Consider the following 21,509-nt stretch of genomic DNA (forward strand, 5'->3'; position numbering starts at 1 on the left):
GCAGAACCGCGGAACGCTTCGGGTTGCGAGGGACCTTCAAGCCCATCTCCTTCCACCCCCTGGCACGGGCAGGGACACCTTCCATTCCACCAGCCCAGGTCGCTCCAAGCTCCGTCCAACCCGACCTGGGCGATGCTGCCCCGGGGCTTGTCACCGCTCCCGGAGCGCTGGGGAGGGTCAGACCCCCCGAAATCCAACCCCCATCCCCCCCGAAATCCCCCCGCAACCCACCCCCAGCACAAAGTTGTCCCCCCGCGGCGCCGCTTTACTCACCCAGGAGGACCAGGGTGCAGAAGCAGAGGATGCCCCTCATCCTCCCGCTCGCCACGGCTCGGCCCCGGCGACTGGGCTGGGCTCGGACCCCCGGCCCGGCCCGGCGCGGCTCGGCGGTGCCGGAGGATGCGCGGAGGGCTGGGCAGGGCGGGAGGGATGGAGGGAAGGATGGAGGGATGGATGGATGGATGGAGAGGGAGGGAGGCGGCCCCGCAACCCCGGCTCGGCCCCCCCCGGCCCGAGCGCTCACAGCGGCCCGGCCCCGCTCCGGCCCCGGGGCATCCCCGCGTCGGGCACCGCGGGGGCCCGGCCCATCCTCCGGGGCTGCTCCCGGGATTTTATTTTTAATTGTTTTATTCCTATTAATTAATTTTTTCTTTTCTTTTTTTTTTTCTCTCTCTTTTTTCCCCCCTTATTTTTTTCCTTCTTATTTTTTTCTTTTTTTTTTTTTTTTTAAATTATTTTTTTTAGGTTTTGTTTTTTTTTTCTCCTTCTCGCTCGCCAGCGAAAAACTTCTGGCGGCGGGCGCAGCTTCGCCGCCTTCCCCGGGTCGCCCCCGCCCCGCCGCGGCCCCGTGGGGAGGGGCTTGGTGGTCCGGCCCCCTCCTCCCTCCTCCCCGGCCCCGCATCCCAGATCTCCCCCGGCAAGGAGCATGTCATGCTCCTGTCCCTAGGACACGACCCCTTTCAGCCTCTTCAACCCCAGGGGGTTTTCTTGCTCCCCCTGGAGGGTCTCGGCGTCCCCCACCCCTCCAAACCCTTCCCGTCCAGATGACAGACCAGCCCCATCCCCTTGGCACCCGTGTCCTAATCTTGGCTCTCTGCTGGCAGCGACACAGCCCTGAAGTCCTGGGTGATGTCCCACCACCCCTCCCAGTCACTAACCCCCTGCGCTGGGATGACCTTCCAGTTCTCCTCCAAAAACCTCCGTAAATTCAGGTTCTGATGTTCCATAACTCCCCGTGCGGCTCCCTGTACCCCCTTCCCATGGAGCACTGCTCCCTCCCCACCGTTCCCTGGGGCTTCCCCCACCTCCCGGCATTCCCCGCCTTTAATCCCCATATCCCAGCAGGTGACCTTCTTTTGGGAAGCCCAGCTGGCTCCTTGATTTTTATGACGAGGAGGGAGCAGGTTTTTCACTCCATTTCATGCCTGGAGTCCCCGAGACACAAAACACAAAGTGACACCTTGAAGTTCCCCCAGGAATGAACTGACGGATGGAGCAGGAAAAGCCTCATTCCCAAGGCAGTATCCTGTAAATATGAGCACCTCTGGTCCTGCTCCGAACACAGGCTTGCCCCTTCCCTTCCCAAACCAAACCTTCCCAAACCAAACCTTCCCAAACCTTCCCAAACCTTCCCTTCTCAAACCTTCCCAAACCTTCCCAAACCAAACCTTCCCAAACCAAACCTTCCCAAACCTTCCTAAACCTTCCCTTCCCAAACCTTCCCTTCCCAAACCTTCCCTTCCCAAACCTTCCCAAACCTTCCCAAACCTTCCCTTCCCAAACCTTCCCTTCCCAAACCTTCCCAAACCTTCCCTTCCCTTCCCAAACCTTCCTTTTCCAACCTCCTCCTCCCAACCCTCTCTTCCCAACCTCCCCTCCCAAAAGTCCCCCTTTTGTTCATCTTTTCCCTTCCCTTCATCTTTTCCCTTCCATTTCTATCCCTTGCCTTTTTGATTCCCCTTTTTCCTCCTTTCCCCCTCTCCTCTCCATCCCTCCTTCCCTGTCTCTCATTTTAACCCAGAGGCTCCTCTGTGATGATCCAGGGAAGCCTCAGGACACTTTCCCCACCCTGCAGTGCTCTTGGATATTCACAGGGAGAGCTTTTCCCCACTGCTGGCTCAGGGATTTTCACTAAACAGGTATTTAAACACTCTGAGAAGGGTTGGTCTTTTTTTCCTCTGGAGCTGTTCAGGGTTCTTAACTCCCATTTCCTCGTGGCATCACCTCATTAATCCTCCAGCAAGTTCTCCAAAAAAACCCAGAGGAATTGCACACTTTTATTTTTCACATGTAAAACAGAGCAGGGAAATAATTCATACACCTTGTAGGTGTCACAGATCAAGCAGAAAGCGCTCGAGAAAATAGGTTTTTCTTTCCTTTTTTTTTTTTTCCCTTTTCTTTTCCTCCTGGCAAATCCAAAAGGAAAAGGGTGATCCCTGCCCTTCCTTCCTTTCCTTTGGAAACCTTCCAGCAGCGTTCCAGGCTGGAAGTGTTCCTTTAACAAGTTTCCTGGTCCTCTGTCAGACTTGAAAAGTTGTAAATAAATGAATGTCTCGAACAACTGCATTTCACACCCAAAATGAGCATCTCCTGAGCTGCTCAGAGGGGGGGGAAAGAAAGTGTTTAATAAAACCTCATTCAGAATAAATAATAAGAAAAAAGCTTATTCTGGAGCTGATTTTATTTTGATTTCTCAAAGAAGAGTCTGATTATGTTTAAGCAAATCTCCAAGTGAAATGATGCTGAGCTGCAGTTGAAACATCAGCTGGAAAACTAGGGAAGTGATTAGATTTTTCTACCTATTATTATTATTATTATTATTATTATTATTATTTATTATTTTGCAGTTTCTTTTTTAATTAAAAAATTAAGTTTAATTTAAAAATTAAACAATTTTTGAAGGAGCTGTTTGGACAGGAAGAAAAAAAAAATCACTGGAACAGATGTGAGGTTTTGTGAGGGTTTTATTTACAAATGGAAAAGATTTTTTTCCTTGGAAAATGCCTTTGCTTCCCTTAGGATTGGGATGTTCTGATGCTCTCGGGCTGAAGGGGGTGAGCTGAGCTCCATCACCCACCCAGGGGTGGGTTGGGCTCAGAGAAAATGGGAAATGGGGATTTGCTTTCCCTGGCACTTCATCCTCTTTCTGGGGTCTGAGCAGCGGGAAAACCTTTGAAATCAGGGAATCTGCCAAAAATTCCTGCATCCACACGGGAAAACATGGAGACCTCCTTGCTGTCCCCTCTTGGGCCAAGGACAAGCTACAACCCCCCCCTCCAGACAAGGAATCCGTGCTGTGAAAGCCCCATTTCTTCCTCAGTTGGAAGAGGGAAAAAAAAGCAGCAGGAAGGTTTGGGAAAGGGGAAACTCCAGGAATAGCCAACCCACCCCTCCCACACTTCCCATCCCACCAGGGAGGCATTTCCTGCCTTTTCTCTCTGGCTGTGGAGGCACCACAAGGGCCGAGTGTTGCACTGGGAAAAGCCACCCCAGAAGAGACATCCTGGAAATGCCGTGGAGAGAGAGGGATCATTGTTCCCTGCCGCCTTTATTTATCAGATCCAAGCTTTTCCCTGATCCCAGAGTGGGTGTTGAGATGAATAAAGCACAAACCACTCCTTGCACAGGCCCCTCTTAAAAATCCCCTGCTCCCTTTTCCTTACAAATGAGGCGAGGGGTTGATCAGGCAGGTGGGAAAACATCCCATTGTTGATCCCGTCTGGAAAAGCTGCTTCCCAGAGCCCCGGACAACACAACACCACTGAGCAAAGGCAGCGAAAAGAAGGATTGTTTGGGAAAATCCATAGGGAAATCACCGGGCAGGGAAAGCACAGAAAACGTGCTGATTAAAAGCAATGCAGTTGGGAGAGGGAAAGTGGTTAAGTGGAGGCTGGGACATGACTTGGAGGGACTTTCTGGAGGAAAATTGCTGGGCAGGGCACAATTCCATGAAAATGGATGGTTCCAAATGCAAAAATAGTCATAAAAAAAAAGGCGGGAAAACTGTGGCTGTCACTTTTTCAGGAAGTGACGAGGAATTAAGGGATTGGTGCAACTCAGGGAAGTTGGAAAACTGGACAGGACACAATTCCATGAAAATGGATGCTTCCAAAATAGTTATCCAAAAATAACTATTAAAAAAAAAAAAAAAAGGCGGGAAAACTGTGGCTGTCACTTTTTCAGGAAGTGATGAGGAATTAAGGGATTGGTGCAACTCAGGGAAGCTGGAAAACAGGGAGAATTATTCCATCCATCTCTCCCACCCATGAACAAGTGTCTCCTGCTTCCAAATTCCTGTCAGGGAAGTGGTGGCAGACTCTGGGCCAGGGACACACAGGGGACAAGACAAACCACTGCTGGGCAGGAGGGTTGGACTGGGAAAGAAACTATCTGGAAAAGCGGGGTGGGAAATGGGAGAATCCTTGGAATGTGCTGCTGGGGTGGGAGAAAAGCCAGGCAGACACAGGGAGGATGCACCAGGCAGGGTGAGGGGGAACAGGAGCCACACACAGTTAAAGCAATTAAAAGCAATGCAGTTGGGAGAGGGAAAGTGGTTAAATGGGGGGCTGGAACACGACTTGGAGGGACTTCCTGGAGGAAAATTGCTGGGCAGGACACAATTCCATGAAAATGGATGGTTCCAACTGCAAAAATAGCCATAAAAAAAAAAAAAGGTGGGAAAACTGTGGCTGTCACTTTTTCAGGAATTGACGAGGAATTAAGGGATCGGTGCAACTCAGGGAAGTTGGAAAACTGGGCAGGACACAATTCCATGAAAATGGATGCTTCCAAATCCAAAAATAACCATTAAAAAAAAAAAAAAGGCGGGACAACTGTGGCTGTCACTTTTCAGGACGTGATGAGGAATCAAGGGATTGGTGCAACTCAGGGAAGCTGGAAAACAGGGAGAATTATTCCATCCATCTCTCCCACCCATGAACAAGTGTCTCCTGCTTCCAAATTCCTCTCAGGGAAGTGGTGGCAGACTCTGGGCCAGGGACACACAGGGGACAAGACAAACCACTGCTGGGCAGGAGGGTTGGACTGGGAAAGAAACTGTCTGGAAAAGCGGGGTGGGAAATGGGAGAATCCTTGGAATGTGCTGCTGGGGTGGGAGAAAAGCCAGGCAAACACAGGGAGGATGCACCAGGCAGGGTGAGGGGGAACAGGAGCCACACACACTGATTATCAGCTCCAAAAGCTGGGAAAGAGCAGATAATTCCCTGCTCCAAACATTTCTAGGCATCACTGGTTGGAATAATTTGGAAAATCTCAACATCTGGGCTAAGCCCAAATAAAAAAGGCAACACACTTTGAGCTCAGCTCTGCAAGATTCCATGGGGTGGCACCAAAAATCCCTGAGGATTGAGGTTTCCAAAGGGAATTCGAGGATGTAACGATCCCACTCCCCCTGTGCTCTCTGTGTGTCCATTTGTAGGATGTTTTAAAAAGAAAACACAAAGGATGGGCAGAAATTGTGCAGTGAAATGGGGGAAGGGATCGTGGCTGATATCCAGTCACGTGTTTTGCCATGATGTGGGTGAGATTCCTTGGAAAAAATAAATATGGGCAACTTTTCTTTCTGTTAAAATGAACTATTGGAATGTCCAAGGCCAGGTTGGAGCAACCTGGGCTAGTGGAAGGTGTCCCTGCCCATGGCAGGGGGTGGAACTGGATGGTCTTTGAGGTCCCTTCCAACCCAAACCATTCTGGGATTGAAAAGAGAGGCAAAACCAAGTGTATTGAGAAAGAAAATGTGCTGAGAAATGAGAATCATGGAATGGTTTGGGTTGGAAGGGACCTCAAAGACAATCTCATTCCACTCCCTGCCAAGGGCAGGGACACCTTCCACTAGCTCAGGTCTCTCCAAGCCCTGTCCAACCCAGCCTTGGACACTTCCAGAGAATGGGAGGTGTTCAAGGGAGCTCTAGGGAAGCTCTATCCCAAAAAACCACCATGCTGCTCTCCAGCACCAGATCTCCAAGGACCACCACAGACACCTTTGGATCTAGAGGCAAGGATGAGAAAGATGGAGAGCCAAGATGCATCCTCTGGACTGGGGACCAGCAAAACCAGGGCTTAGTCTGAGAGAGAGGTGATCCAAGAGACATCAGGAATGCACATCCCTGCTCAAAACTTCGCTGGCCTTTGGAAAAATATGGAGGGAAGGGGCACTCTGGATATAGGGAATGGCTAAGAGATCATAGCGTGCAAACCCAGGGGGTTTTTGGATAAAATAAGTTTTGGCAGGAAACATTTTGCACGTACAAAATCTCCTTTCTTTGGATTTAAAGTGAAAAAAATCATCCAGTGCCGTGGGTTCCTCCAGTGGGAGAAGACAGAATTTGAGGAGGGAACCCTGTCAAGAGCAAGGAAGTGGCTTAGGGAGAAGTGGGATTGAAGAGGAGCCCACCCATCACAGGAGTTTCTCCTGGGTTTGTCTTGCAGTTGATTTGTTTAAGGTTTGCAATAACAATTTTGGTCCCCAAGGCAAAATGAAGTTCTGAGGAAGTCTGCTCATGGAACAAAGCTGAGAAACCTCCATGGAATGCAGCAGGAGCTGAATATCCCAGAGAACCCCTCAAGAATGAGCAGAAACAGGATGGAATAGTTCAAAATTGAGTCATGAATCTCAAAGTAAAAATTTTCTTCTCCAGGGCTCTTGAGAAGCCATTTCTCTGCTGGAAATCAATCCCAACAGAAACTGGTGATGGACACACACACATGGACTGAGGGACAACATGTGTGAGGGACAAAAGCAGGCATTTAACCCCTGGGCCAATGCTGGAGGCACCACAGCAAGGTGCAGAAGGTGACTGTGAGCAGCTCCTGAGCCTCCCAAAAATCAAACAGCTCCTTGTTCCATCATCTCTCAGATGGGGACTGGGAGAGGAAGAAATATTTGGGGAAAAAAGCCTGATGGAACAAAGCTGAGAAACCTCCATGGAATGCAGCAGGAGCTGAATATCCTAGAGAACTGCTCAAGAATGAGCAGAAACAGGATGGAATAGTTCAAAATTGAGTCATGAATCTCAAAGTAAAAATTTTCTTCTCCGGGGCTCTTGAGAAGCCATTTCTCTGCTGGAAATCAATCCCAATATAGACTGGTGATGGACACACACACATGGACTGAGGGACAACATGTGTGAGGGACAAAAGCAGGCATTTAACCCCTGGGCCAATGCTGGAGGCACCACAGCAAGGTGCAGAAGGTGACTATGAGCAGCTCTTGAGCCTCCCAAAAATCAAACAGCTCCTCGTGCCATCACCTCTCAGGTGGGAGAGGAAGAATTATTTCAGGAAAAAATCCCCGAGGATTTTTCAGCCCAAGAGGTTGTGACACAGTGGCTGGTCCAGCTTCTGATTCCCGAGATGGAACCACTTCCAAATCCACTTAAGATGTGCAAACAGCCCTGTCAAAGCAGCTCTCCAGGCCCTGTGCTGAGCTCTGCCTTTCCCTGGGTTTCAGTAGCCTTGGTAACTCCTAGAGAAAAAAAAAATAACCTCATTTTCTCTTTTCATCCATAAGCTGAACCCTTTAATTTGCTTTCAAGTGAATTAAACATAAGCCTCCATTTTTCTAATTCCTTTGTCCTAATTTAAAAGTACTGACATTCATCAAAGGACTTTTCTGGATCCCCCGTTTTGCAGCTCATTGTTTTAGTATTTGATTTTATTTTTCTTTTTTTTTTAAACAAACCAGAGATTGACGTTTTTATTGCTGAAATGCTTCCCTTCCCTCCTCCTTTCCTTAATAACCTGGTGATGCCGAGCTCGTTTCCAAACTTTTTCTAATAACCAGAAATGTCCTGCTGCAATTATGGAGGCGACTGTGTTTTATAGCTGAGCTTTGCCATCCTTGAATCGTGTACTGCAAGATTTTGGAGGGCAAAACGACCTCACTCAGGTGTCCTTTGTGCACCTTGAAACGTTTAACATGACCCCCAGTTCATCCCATGAAGTTATTAGAGGGACCAGATGCTGGAGAACAGCCCCAGCGTTATGAGAACAGCAAAATACAGGCATCAATTTATTTGTACCTGCAGAAAAAGCAGCTGCCCTGAACAACTTTCACCCTGGGAAACGGGTTTGGTGCCCCTGGTCCTTTCTGATGAAAGAATTTCTCTTGTTCAGTGTTTGCACATCAAAACCATCCCCTCGGTGTCGACACGAGCACAAAAACACGAGGCACAAAACACGACCCGGGGCAAAGAATCCTCTTCCCTGTTCTTGGGGACCCCTCTTGGAAAGTCTGTGTGTTTGTTTCCCGAAATTATTTGGATTTTAGGGCTGGTGGAACGGCCTGGGAGCTGCTGGGCAGCCCTGGGGGAGCCAAGCCCTCTGTTCATCCCCTGCCACGGAGGGTTGGCACTGGAAGCATTTCCCACCTGAGCTCTGCTGGGTTGTCTCAGAGCTCTCCCAGAAGGACAAGGAGGGGAAGTTCACCCCTCAGGAGATGACAGCTCTTCTCCAGACAGTGTTTTCATCCCAGCACAGGCTGTTTTGCAGTGGTTCATGACAAATCTCCGTTTTCCCTCAGAATTCTGGGCTGTATTTCCGTTTGATTTCCACCCCTGACGGCCCTTCCAGCCTGCAGGAAGTTATCCAAGAGCATCATTCCAGCAGTGTTAATCCTGGGGCTTGGCATTTGGGGAGAAATGATGGCAAGTGCTCAGCACTGGATCTAAGTTAACATCTCTCCATGTTGGAGGTCCAGTCAAGGTCAAATCCATTGGAGGCTCACACTCCAATGACCTTCCACCTGTTTCAGACCTCCCTGTCTGTGCTGAGGACTAAAGAAATCCCTCCTGGAATAAAGGATATATAAAAATGGATTTATACTTTCAGCACCTGGGGCAGGTGGGGATGTGCTGAGCTCAGGAACAGGACATGTGAGATGTGAGCAGAAATTCTGTTGTATGTGGAGAAAAATTAATCTGAAATCGAGTTTAAATTAAGGTTTTCTTATCCTTCTTGCTGGGATTTGGAAATATTTCCAGGAAAGCTTCTCTTTGGGACACAGTGTTCTGGATGGCCCAGTGTGGGGCACAGTTTTATCCTCTCACAGACACCAGGATTTCCCCGTGGTGGCCACTCTTGCACATGGACCCTCCTGCTGCTGGAATCATATATGGAATTAGAACTGTATGTGTAGGTTGAATTGGTGTCAGAGGTGGGTTAAAATTGGGATTAAAGAGAGCTGCCCACAGCCAGGATCCCATCCCATAAAGCAAAGTGGAGAAATAAATATGAGATCAAACATGGAATCCAAGAAAATATTTAGACTGGAAAAGAGGAAGATCATCCAATCCAACCATCCCTCAGCACTGACCCCTGTCCCCAAGGGCCACATCTACATAGATTTTAGATCACTCCAGGACTCCAACACTGGCAGCTGTGCCAGGGCTGGACAACCCTTTCCATGATGAAATTTTCCTTAATTTCCATTCTAAACCTCTCTTGGAACAACTTGAGGCCATTTCCTCTCCTCCTGTTCCTTGTTCCCTGGGAGCAGAGCCCGACACCCCCCAGTTCCCCCCTCCTGTCAGGGGGTTGCAGAGCCAGAAGGTCCCCCCTGAGCCTCCTTTTCTCCAGGCTGAGCCCCCCCAGCTCCCTCAGCTGCTCCTGCTGCTCCAGCCCCTTCTCCTAATTCCCAAATTTCCACTGGCAGTACCTTGGTTGCAACCCCTGAGTGCAGAGGAAATGGGAGAAGAGCTGAGCTTGAGCCCTTTGATTTCTGTTGTTCCGTTGCTCCCAAATCCATCCAAGTTTCCTCCTGCCAGGAATTGAACTCGAAAAAGGAAAAAAACCTGCAAGTTGTTTTTCAGTGAACTGCTGTCCCTCGTTCCCCGGTGGACATTTTCTGTTGAAATGCTTTGCAACTAAAAAAAGTTTTCTTTCTGGAGCTGGAAAATACATTTTAAAAGTAAAGCAAGGTTTCAGTCTCTTCTGGTAGCAATTAGGAATCCAGGGTATTGTGCCTTTGAAAATTGAGCCTCTTATTTAACTGTCTAAATAGAGATTTAATTTTCCTGCTTTTGGCACCTAAGCTTGAAAATTTTCTTCTCACAGATGAAAACAGAACATTACAGAAATTGAGTCTGTGCCATTTTTTTTCCCCTGCTTTGTGAGAGATCATTAAAAAAAAAAAAAAGATGATGATAATTTATCAGGATTTGCACCTCTTATTCTAATCACTTTGAACCAAAATCCCTCACAAACATCAGCTCTGGATCGTTCTGGATTTATCACAAGGGAGGTTTTTTAACTCAGAGCCAGAGCAGCGAAGTGAACAAGTGTTACAAGTGTTGGTTGAGCTTTTTCCCTCAGCTCCCGTTCCAGTGGCATCTCATCAGAGAGGAACAGAAGACTCAGAGCAATAAATGTGGTTTCTCCACACTGTGCCTTGGAAAGCTCAATGTTTCCTGATAAAATTCCCTCGTTCCTCGGGAGAAACCTCGGGAGGTGATTCGGGAGAAAGGGTGGGAAGTGTTCTCCTGGTGGTACCTCAGCCTTTGGAACCAGGACAAGACGGTTTGTCTCTGATTTGGGAGCTGGGGGGGCTCAGCCTGGAGAAAAGGAGGCTCAGGGGGACCTTCTGGCTCTGCAACTCCCTGACAGGAGGGGGGGGGTCGGGTTCTGTTCCCAAAAAACAAGCGACGGGACAAGAGGAAACAGCCTCAAGTTGCACCAGGGGAAGTTTAGGTTGGATATTAGGGAAAAATTCTTCATGGAAAGGGTTGTCAGGCATTGGAAGGGGCTGCCCAGGGCAGTGTTGGAGTCCCCACCCCTGGAGGGATTTAAAATCCCTGTGGATGTGGCACTTGGGGACATGGGCCAGTGGTGGCCTTGGCAGTGCTGGGAATGGTTGGACTGGAAAATCTTAGAGGCCTTTTCCAACCTAAATGATTCCATGAAGCCCCTCTTTCCTCAGCCTTTCCTAGCCCAGCTCAGCAGTTGTTGGGGGTGAGCTCTACCTATTTCCTCCAAGGCTTTGATCTCAGTGGTGGCCTCCAGACACTCCTGGAATTTGAGGAGGAAAGCAAGTGCAAAGAGGAAGTTCGAGGTGATTCCCACCTGCATCCCCTCAGCCTCTTGCCTTCCCTCCATCCCTCGGGCACGGGACATTCCCCAGGGCACTTTTTTCCCCCATAAAAGGGGGAATATTTAGAGGCTGTTTCCCATCACAATCCCACAGGAGCTGTCACTGCAGCAGTGGCTCCAGGCTCTCCACGTGGGGGATCATCTTTCCAACCAAAATATTTGCCTGGGGAGTGAGAGGAGCAGAGGGAGGGGTGTGGGATGGGGGTCTGTGTGTTACAGAAATGAGGGGAGGACGTTCCTCAGCCTTGGTGATGATGGGGAAAACAGGGCGGCTGGGGCTGGGCCTTGCACTTGGTTTCGCTCCCAAAGGCTGGTTTAATGAAGGAAAATCCAGCAGGGAAGGAGGAAATGCATATCCAGAGGGAATTCCTCAGCTGTTGGAGGGGCTGCAAGCACTGCAGGGAGGGAGGATGAGGTGCTGCTCCTCAGAAGTGTTTCCATGTTTGTGGTTCATTGGACAGGCCCAGGAAGGTGGACTTGCCAAAATCGTTGATGAACTGAGCTGTGGGGACCTCTGGGAGCTCTGACCCATCCAGGCAGGTGGCCCTTGGGCTTCAGAGCTCTTTTCACTGCATTTTGTGGAAAAATTCAGCCACAGGTTGGTCACTGGCAGCCTGCAAAGGTGTTGGCCTTGCTCTCCATGACCACTGCTGGAGAGAGTCCAGAGGAGGCCCCGGAGCTGCTGCCAGGGCTGGAGCCCCTCTGCTCTGGAGCCAGGCTGGGAGAGCTGGGGGGGTTCCCTTGGAGAAGAGAAGGCTCCAGGGAGAGCTGAGAGCCCCTGGCAGGGCCTGAAGGGGCTCCAGGAGAGCTGGAGAGGGACTGGGGACAAGGCAGGGAGGGACAGCACACAGGGAATGGCTTCCCAGTGCCAGAGGGCAGGGATAGATGGGATATTGGGAAGGAATTGTTGGCTGGGAGGGTGGGGAGGCCCTGCCCCAGGTTGGGCAGAGAAGCTGTGGCTGCCCCTGGATCCCTGGAAGTGTCCAAGGCCAGGTTGGAGCACCCTGGTCTAGTGGAAGGTGTCCCTGCCCATGGCAGGGGTTTGGAACTGGATGTTATTGAAGGTTCCTTCCAACTCAAACCATTCCACGACTCTGTGATTTCCAAACCTGCCCTTTCTGATTTTTCCACCCATTTATGATCCCCTCCCTCCCTCTCCCCCCAAGTCCCACTGCCTGGTACATCTTCCCAGCCAGGATTTCACGCCCTGAGGAGCAGGATTCCAGGTGCTGCCTGACAGAATGTGCCCGTTTGTCCCCAGAGCCAAAGCTCCCCTGGCCAGTGAATCCCTGTAATTGCCATAATCGGCCATGGATGAGATCTGATGGCTCTGTTATCACCGTTAATAACAACTAATTAGTGAGGCTGTCACAGGGAGTGGCTCTGCAAGGGAAGGGTTTTGTCCTTTAATTTAAACAAAAGCTCTATTTTAATTCGGGGGGAGGCACCGACTTCAAGGGCATCGGTACTCAGTGACTTCTACTCCTTGGGGAAATGCTCCACAAATTTCTCCCCCAAAAATGCCAGCAGGGGAGGCAAACAGGAGCTGGGATGGAGAATGTAGCAGGGTACAGGAATCTCCGAGGTAATGGGGCAGGTGGAGGAGGATGGGATTAAAACTGGAATAAAAGGGAAAAGGATTATCTTTCCTTGACATCATTGGAGTGGCTGGAGTTGTGTCAGAGAGTTTTAGGTGGATCTCAGGGAAAGGTTCTTCCCCCAGAGGGTGGTTGGGCACTGCCCAGGCTCCCCAGGGCAGTGGGCACAGCCCCAAGGCTGCCAGAGCTCCAGGAGGGTTTGGCTGATCCTCTGAGATGCAGGGTGGGACTCTTGGGGCTGGGCCTGTGCAGGGCTGAGGATTGGGCTGGATGGTCCTCGTGGGTCCCTTCCAGCTCAGCACATTCTGGGATAAGTAACAAAAGTCTTCCACTCCTCCAAAGATGTGTTGGAAGATGACAAATGTTGAAAGAGTGAGGGATGATTTCAGTTTTGATGCTGAAACATCAACACGTGGCCCACAGTCATTTTTTCCCCGTGGAAATCTGCTCAGTAAAAAGAATAAAACAACTCACAATTCTCAATTCCTAATTCTGTCATTTCCTCCACGATCCAAAACCTCCATGAACCACCTAAACAGCTGCTTTGCCAGCAGAGGAGAGGGGCTGGAAAGGAGGTAGTTTCTCACCCCAAACCCTGACATTGGTGACTTTGCAATGGGAATGCTCCGGACTCACCTGGATTTTTGGTTTTGAGAATCCCACTGTCGGAGCTGCAGCAGCAGGAGCAGGGATTGAGAAGGTGGAGACGCTCAGAGGAAAAGGCAACAAAGAAATGCACCCCTGAATCCTCGTTTTTCACGGGAGAGATCATCATCAGGGTCTGTTATTTCACAACTAGGTGAGAAGTGGGCACGTCCCCTCACAAAGCCCTTAGTGAACTAGAAGAAAGACTTCCAAAATAAAGCTTTTCCCATGCTCTGGTCCCTTTGGAAAAACCTTCCATTACCCATCTCGGGTGCTTAGTGAGTGAAACTCCTCCTTACAAACAGCAAATCACTTCGACAATAGGCACCTTTGCTTTCCAATATTTGACACACGCACAAAAAAAATCCCAAATCTTTCCAGTCTCTCTTTAATTAGAGCAGCAGCAATTTGCTGAGACGATGGATGGCCCCCGAGATGATTTTCCCGAGGTGGCCTCACGCTGCTGCCAAAGTTCAGGAGGTTGTTTTCCTGCTGCTGCCGCTCCCGGGGCTTTGGCATCTGCTTTCATTTGTAAGACAAAAGGAGGGCCGGTCCTAAAAGCCTCCTTAATGGATGTTCGGGGCTTTTGACAGGGAAATGATGGTGCAAAAGATGCCACAAGGGAGGAGGTTTTTTGGTTCTATCCTTTAATCTTTCTCCTTTTCCCTTTTCTGCTGCCGGCTGCTCACCTGCAGCCAATATTCTCCCTTCCCAAGCTGGAGGGGGAGGAATGTCACACCCAGGAGGGCACATTTTCTAATGCTCTAAAGCTCTAAGCACTCAGATATGCTGGATCCTCCCTTGGCTTTGGAAAGCAGTGATTAATCTCCTTGGAACCATCACTTCTGCTGCCACATCCTGCCTCAAGTCTCCCCAGTTGTAAAAAAAAAAAAAGCAGAAGTGCTTAAAAGAATCGGAGTTTTGGGAATTATTTGAGGGTAAGAAACCACTACATGAAACAGGAGGACAAACACATACTCTGCACAACTATCCTGGGAGTTTTGAAGCCTTTTTGCTTCCCAGGATTCCTCAGGGATCTTCCTTCCACATGTCACCACTGTCAGCACATGGAGGTGTTTGTGGAAGAGGCAGATGTTGGCAGTGTCTGCTCAGGAAGAGCCTCCCTGGAACTGTTCCTCCTTCCTCACACACCTTGATCCCGCCCTGTCCTGTCTCCAGGATATGCCTGGTGGTTTTTTTCCCCTGGCAAACATGGAAGGCAAAGGTGGAACTGGAAACACGTGGCAGGTTGGTTGTTGGGGCCAGTCACTGAGATCTCCCTTTCTGTCCCAAGCTGTGTCTCCATCTGCTCATTTGAGCCACCTCCACAGGCCTGAAGAACAGCTGGAACAACCTGCACTGGAAACATCCAAAGCCTGATCCTCTGGGATCATCCTCTGGGTCTGTAACAGCGGCTGATCTCTACAATAAACTAATTTTATAATTAATTAAATTATAATAACATTGTAATTAATTTTATAATTAAATTAAATAACTAGAAGTCTCAGTCCACATAACAGGCCAGCAGCAGGTAGGTTTGATGTCCAGAGGGATGTTTGTCCCTGTCCTGCCCAGGCAAATCCCACTGCAGAAGTTGTTCCTGAGGTGTTTCCCTTGTTCTGGTCTCGGCCTCAAAACTCCAAAACTGAACAAGGCTCTTGTGTGACCCGCCCACAAAGGACTAGGAACAAACAGTGGCCTCAACAGGAATGGGAATTTCATGGAATCACAGAGCAGTTTGGGTTGGGAGGGACCTTAAAACCATCCATGGGCAGAGAACATTCCACTGGAATTCCCAAAGCCAGGGCTCCCCAGGGGCTGATTTGCAGCAGGTGTTTGCACTTTTACACACATCCCTTCCCAAAAAACCAGCAGCCCAGACTGTTGGCTCTGTGGCCACCGTGTAAATCCAGGTGGGTTTGGATTGGGCTGGACTTTGGTGCCCCAACAGAAGGGCAGATGTTCCACCTGCAGGATCAGCCAAAGCTGTGGCAGAGGGAAGGAGAGATTTCCCTGGGATAAAAAAACACTTCTCCATCCTGGCACAACCAGATATTTGCTTTCAATTGCAAACTACAAAGTGAGGGGTTTTAGGTGCTGCTTTTGCTGTCATAATGTGCCTTATTTTCCATCTTTCAGGCATGGATAATGGAGTGTTGTGTCTGGGAATGGCCCAGCCTTTCGGGATGCTGGCAAAGGACGGGCAGATCTCCAGAGCTCTCCTTTCATCTCATCCCGGGGCCAGGCATCTGCTGGAAATGCTGCCACTGGCCAGGAAAGAGCTGATGGAGAAAATGGGCATTAAAAGGTGTGTGGGCACAGGGAAGGAGCCTCTGGCTTCATCCCACAGACAGGAATCCTGTGGGAATGTAGCCGGGTTCACATCGTGCAGATTCACTGCATAGGAATGGTTTGGAACGGAAAGAGGGCAGGGATAGATGGGATATAAGGGAAAAATCAGGGAATAATTGAAAAAATGGAAAATCCTTCCCTGTGAGGGTGGGGAGGCTCTGGCACAGGTTGCCCAGAGAAGCCGTGGCTGCCCCTGGATACCTGGAAGTGTGCAAGGCAAGGTTGAAGCAACCTGGGATAGTGGAAAGTGTCCCTGGGTTGGAACCAGGTGGTCTTTAAGGTCTCTTCCAACCCAAACCATTCCAGGATTCCATGATTCTCAACTCTGTACTTGGGAGACATTAATCTACTTTGTATTCGGTCAAAGGCTGGACTTGGAGGTCTTTTCCAACCTCAACAATTCCATGATCCTCTTCTCTTTAACAAAGCCTTGGGATGGTAAAAACCAGCCAAACCTCCATTCTCATCTCGATTTGGGAGGGATCATCTGCACCTGAGATCCTGCCAGGATCAAGCCCTTGGCTGGCTCCCAGTCCATCCAGTCTGACATTCCTAATGGCTGTGACAGGGATATGTCAGAGCAAACCAACCAAACCATCCCAGAGCACCCAACCTTCCTGTGTCCATTCCTCTTGTCCCACATTTCTCTTCCCTCTTCCTCACCAGCAGTGAAAAAATCAAATTTTAAAAGATAGAGGTTGGCTTTGTCCCTGTGGAATGTTCTGGTGCCTGTGATGCTCTTTGAAGCATCACTGCTGGACAGGAGGGAGACCTTTCCAGCAGAATTCCACTCCAAACTTCAAATTCAGCCTCATTTCAAAGCGCTCAGATCTTGTCCTGGATTAGGAGGAATTTGGAGCTGCCCTTGGCAGCTGTTTCCGTGTTTTGGAGAATCCAGAGCCAGGAATTGGCATCGATTTCAAAGCTTCTTTTCATGACTCTTCAGGGCCTCGATGTGTCAGCACCATCCATGGATTCATCATCTCAGAGGATGTAAGAACAGCCCAAGGCAGGTTTGAACTGAAACTCTGGAGCCCATTTCCAAGTTTTCTAAGATATCCCAAGACTTTGACCTTACCAGCCTTTGAGGGTGAACGTGGCTGGCAAATGTTTTGTTCTTCCCTGAAAACAGAGATAAAATCAAAACAGAGAAGCTTCTGTTCTTTCGAGGATGAAAAATATCAACCTTTCACTGAACCCATGAAATGTGAGTGTTTGCAAGGGAAAAACTTTCCACACACACACAAAAAAATAATAAATAAAATAAGATTGTTTCACTCCCCTCGAATCACTCTTAAAAATGATGTCATTGCAAACATTTTAACAGCCACCTCCTGGATTCTTTGTCACTTTTTAAGGTCCTAAATCACTTCTTTCCTTAAATCCTTAGTCTCCAAACTTCTTCATCCTGAATCAGGTGACTGATGGGTGTCACAGCTACTCCATTCACACTTAGGGAGCTGCTGGCACAGCACTCCAGGATCCTTCCCTTTGGCACTTCCTGCAAAGCCAGTGCCCAGATTATTGTTCCTTTGCTGACTTCCAATGATTTAAACTGAAGGAGAGCAGGGTTAGATGGGATATTGGGAAGGAATTCCTGGCTGGGAGGGCGGGCAGGCCCTGGCCAGGTTGCCCAGAGAAGCTGTGGCTGCCCCTGGACCCCTGGAAATATCCAAGGCCAGGTTGGAGCCAGCTGGGCTAGTGGAAGGTGTCCCTGCCCAAAAATGGAGGTGGAACTTGATTAAGTTCCCTTCCAACACACCCATTCCATGATTCTATAGAAATCCATGAACTCTTCACCAGGGAGATGATGGCACAAGGAGTAATTTGATTTTTGGGAGGCTCAGGAGCTGCTCACAGTCACCTTCTGTACCTGCTGTGGTGCCTCCAGCATTGGCTCAAGGGTTACATGCCTGCTTTTGTCCCTCACACATGTTGTCCCTCAGTCCATGTGTGTGTGTCCATCACCAGTTTCCGTTGGGATTGATTTCCAGCAGAGAAATGGCTTCTGAAGAGCCCTGGAGAAGGAAATCTTCACTTTCAGGTTCACGACTCAATTTTGAACTCTTCCATCCTGTTTCTGCTCATTCTTGAGAGGTTTTCTGTGACATTCAGCTCCTGCTGCATTCCATGGAGGCTTCTCAGCTTTGTTCCATGAGCAGACTTCCTCAGAACTTCATTTCTGCCTTGGGGACCAAAATTGTTATTGCAAACCTTAAACAAATCAATGCTCAAGGCCAGGTTGGAAGGGGCTTGGAGCAACCTGGGTTAGTGGAAGGTGTCCCTGCCCATGGCAGGGGGTGGAATGAGATGGTCTTTAAGGTCCCTTCCAACCCAAACAAGTCTGTGATTCCATGATTCCACGACTCCCATCTGCCTGCTGGGCCAAACCCTTCTGCCATGTGACCTCTCCCAGGGCATGACTCACTGTGTGACTCCTTCAGAGAGTCCTTTCTGCTTTATTAGAAGGGAATCTTCCACTTCATTACCCAGGACATTTTCTGACTTGTTTTTTTCTTTCTTTTTAAAGCATCATCACATCCTCCATCTCACCCTGTGCCCTCCCCTCAGTGCTCCCAATAACCACTCCAACAGTGAGGCAAAGCATTATTTTCCAGGCCTTTATTCTCCCACATCTCCTCTCACAGCTCTCACAATTACCTGTTGTTATGACTTTCCTCCAGGGAAGCATTTGAGGATATTCTTTGCTTCCAATGACAATTACAACACAACCCATGCAGTTCATCTCCCCCCTGGGCTGGACAATGGGAGTGTAGAGGCAAAGATTCCAACCTCAGGATTTCACCGGATATGAGAGTTTTCCACCTACTCCAGGAGGCCAAACAGAAGCAGGGAAGGATGTCAGTGGAAGAACTGCAGAGTTCTTTTCCCTCCCTTGTACTCCTAAAGATCCTTCTGTGGTTCAAAGGGAAAGATTCTCCTTTCTTCCCTGGTCCTCGTGTGGCACCACTTAGAGAGGCTGAGGGGACATGTGGGAATGGATTCAAGCTGATGGAGGGTAGCTTTAGATGGGATATTGGGAAGGAATTCCTGGCTGGGAGGGTGGGGAGGCCCTGGCACAGGTTGGGCAGAGAAGCTGTGGCTGCCCCTGGATCCCTGGAAGTGTCCAAGGCCAGGTTGGAGCAACCTGGTCTAGTGGAAGGTGTCCTTGCCCATGGCAGGGGGTGGAATGGGACAATCTTTAAGGTCCCTTCCAACCCAAACCATTCCATGATTCTCTGACTCTCCAGCAATGTACTCTGGACTAATTATTGTTTCCATCCAAAACTCCAGTTCCCATGACAAGGGTCTTCCTTGTGCTTAATTCTGCCACTGTTTTTCCAGCCTTGTCCAGCTCCACACTCAGATGGAAAAGCCAGGAGAAGGCCCTGGGTCCAACTCAGTCTCCCTGACCCCGTGGGAGGACCCCTTTCCTCCGAGATGGTGTTGAAAGAACATTTCCTGCACCGAACAAATGGCTTGTCCTGAATCTTCAGCAGCACCGGTTGACCCCACATGACTCACATCCCCCCTATTTATCTGGATTTTATGCTGCCTGACCCTCCATCTCCCTCCCTGCATTCCTGGGGAACAATAAATCAGGATTCAGTGCTGCCTGGATAATGAGAACCCCAGGCCTTATTTCTCAGCTGGTGTAAATAAATACACATCCACCAGCTCCACTGGAGCTGATATTCCCTGAGGATAAGCACCAACCCCTTCCCCCCAGGCCATTTTTGGTCCTCTTTGTGCTGCTGTAAAATAAAACTCACACAAAAAACCACATCCTTTCCCCCCCTCTTTTTCCCTGACAGACATTACAGAAGAGCAATTCCCCCAAAAGGCTTCTCCAGGAGCAGCACAAAGTATGGATTGACTGGTTTGTGAGGGATTTTTTTTGGCACAGCTGCCAAAAACCGGGCTGAGAGCAACAGTGGGACATTGGGCAGCTCACAGAGAATTTCTGCTGCTCAGCTGCTCTTTTTACCTCCAAACCTCCTCTTTTGCTGTGCTTCCCCTCTGGGGCCATGGAAGAAACTGTTTTCTTAGTGGTGTTTCTTAGCTTGTTGTTTTGGTGGATTTTTACTTCTTTTCTTTCTGTTTTATGTCTCTAAAACCCTTTGTGTGGCGAGGGTGAGGAGCTGAAAATCAGTTCAGTGCTGAGCTGAGAGGACAGAGGACAGAGTCCCCTCTCAGGAGGACACACAGGTGGCAGGGAAGGAAACCCCAGACTGTCTGAATTTCAGTGCTAACACAGCAGCAACAAATGGCTGAGCCTTCAAGGGAGATTTACCAGGAAGTTTTGCTCTGGAGTGGCTGGAATTCTCCTCTTTCCACCTTCCCACTGCTGGGAGCTGCCTGTTGGTGTGGCAGGGATGTGTTTGTGCCAACGTTTCTCAGTGGGAAGGTCCCTTCCCCTTTCCACATCCAGCACCTTGTCCCAGTGCTCCTGCTCATTCCCTTACCTTTTCCACACCCAGCACCTTCTCCCAGTGCTCCCAGTTCATTCCTTTCTCCTTTCTGCACTCAGCACCTTGTCCCTGTGTTCTCTGCTCATTCCCTTACGTTTTCCACACCCAGCACCTTCTCCCAATGCTCCTGCTCATTCCTGTATGCTTTCAACACCCAGCACCTTGTCCCAGTGCTCCCAGCTCATTCCCTTCCCCTTTCCACATCCAGCACCTTCTCCCAGTATTTCCAGTTCATTCCCTTACCTTTTCCACACCCAGCACTGTCTCCCAGTGCTCCCTTCTCATTCACTTCCCTTTCCCACATCCAGCACCTTGTCCCAGCGCTCCTGCTCATTCCCTTACCTTTTCCAAACCCAGCACCTTGTCCCAGCGCTCCTGCTCATTCCCTTACCTTTTCCAAACCCAGCACCTTGTCCCAGCGTTCCCTGTTCATTCCTGTATCCTTTCTACACCCAGCACCTTCTTCCAGTGCTCCTGCTCATTCCCTTCCCCTTTCCAAACCAAGCACCTTCTCCCAGTATTCCCAGCTCATTCCCTTACCTTTTCCACACCCAGCACCTTCTCCCAATGCTCCTGCTCATTCCTGTATGCTTTCAACACCCAGCACCTTGTCCCAGTGCTCCCAGCTCATTCCCTTCCCCTTTCCAAACCAAGCACCTTCTCCCAGTATTCCCTGCTCATTCTCTTACCTTTTCCACACCCAGCACCTTCTCCCAATGCTCCTGCTCATTCCTGTATGCTTTCAACACCCAGCACCTTGTCCCAGTGCTCCCAGCTCCTTCCCTTCCCCTTCCCACACCCAGCACCTTCTCCCAGTGTTCTCTGCTCATTCCCTTACCTTTCCCACACACAGCTCCTTGTCCCAGCACTCCTTGCTCATTCCCTTCCTCTTTCCTCATCCAGCACCTTCTCCCAGTATTCCCTGCTCATTTCCTTACCTTTTCCACACCCACACCTTCTCCCAGTATTCCCAGCTCATTCCCTCACCCTTTCCAGCCCAAGCACCTTCTTCCAGCTCTCCTTGTTCATTCCCCTCCCCTTTCCACACCCAGCACCTTGTCCCAGTGCTCCTGCTCATTCCCTTCCCTTTTCCACATCCAGCACCTCCCAGTATTCCCTGCTGATTCCCTTACTTTTTCTACATCCACCACTTTCTCCCAGTGCCATCTCATCCCCAATTTCCAAGCATTGCTCTGCTCCCAGTTAAATCCCCAGCAGGGCCAAGACCTGCCAGCACAGAAAAAAAACAGGGAGAAGTTCAGCAAGATTTTCCTTTCTCCGTTTTTTTATTCCCACATCTTTATATTTTCAATAATTTTCTCTGTCTATGAGCCCAGAC

General features: G+C 49.5%; 1 protein-coding gene across 1 annotated transcript in view; it reads right to left on the minus strand.

Annotated features, from left to right (window-relative positions):
• GFRA4 (GDNF family receptor alpha 4) overlaps positions 1-651 on the minus strand; it is a 74,391-nt gene extending 73,740 nt beyond the window's left edge. The window contains 1 exon segment of the mRNA XM_064653596.1: positions 274-651. Within this exon segment, the coding sequence (XP_064509666.1) occupies positions 274-313 (40 nt within the window). The 5' untranslated portion in view covers positions 314-651.
• Between the last annotated feature and the right edge of the window lie 20,858 nt (positions 652-21,509).

The sequence above is a fragment of the Pseudopipra pipra genome, chromosome 4 (genome assembly GCF_036250125.1).
Source record: "Pseudopipra pipra isolate bDixPip1 chromosome 4, bDixPip1.hap1, whole genome shotgun sequence".
Lineage (NCBI taxonomy): Eukaryota > Metazoa > Chordata > Aves > Passeriformes > Pipridae > Pseudopipra > Pseudopipra pipra.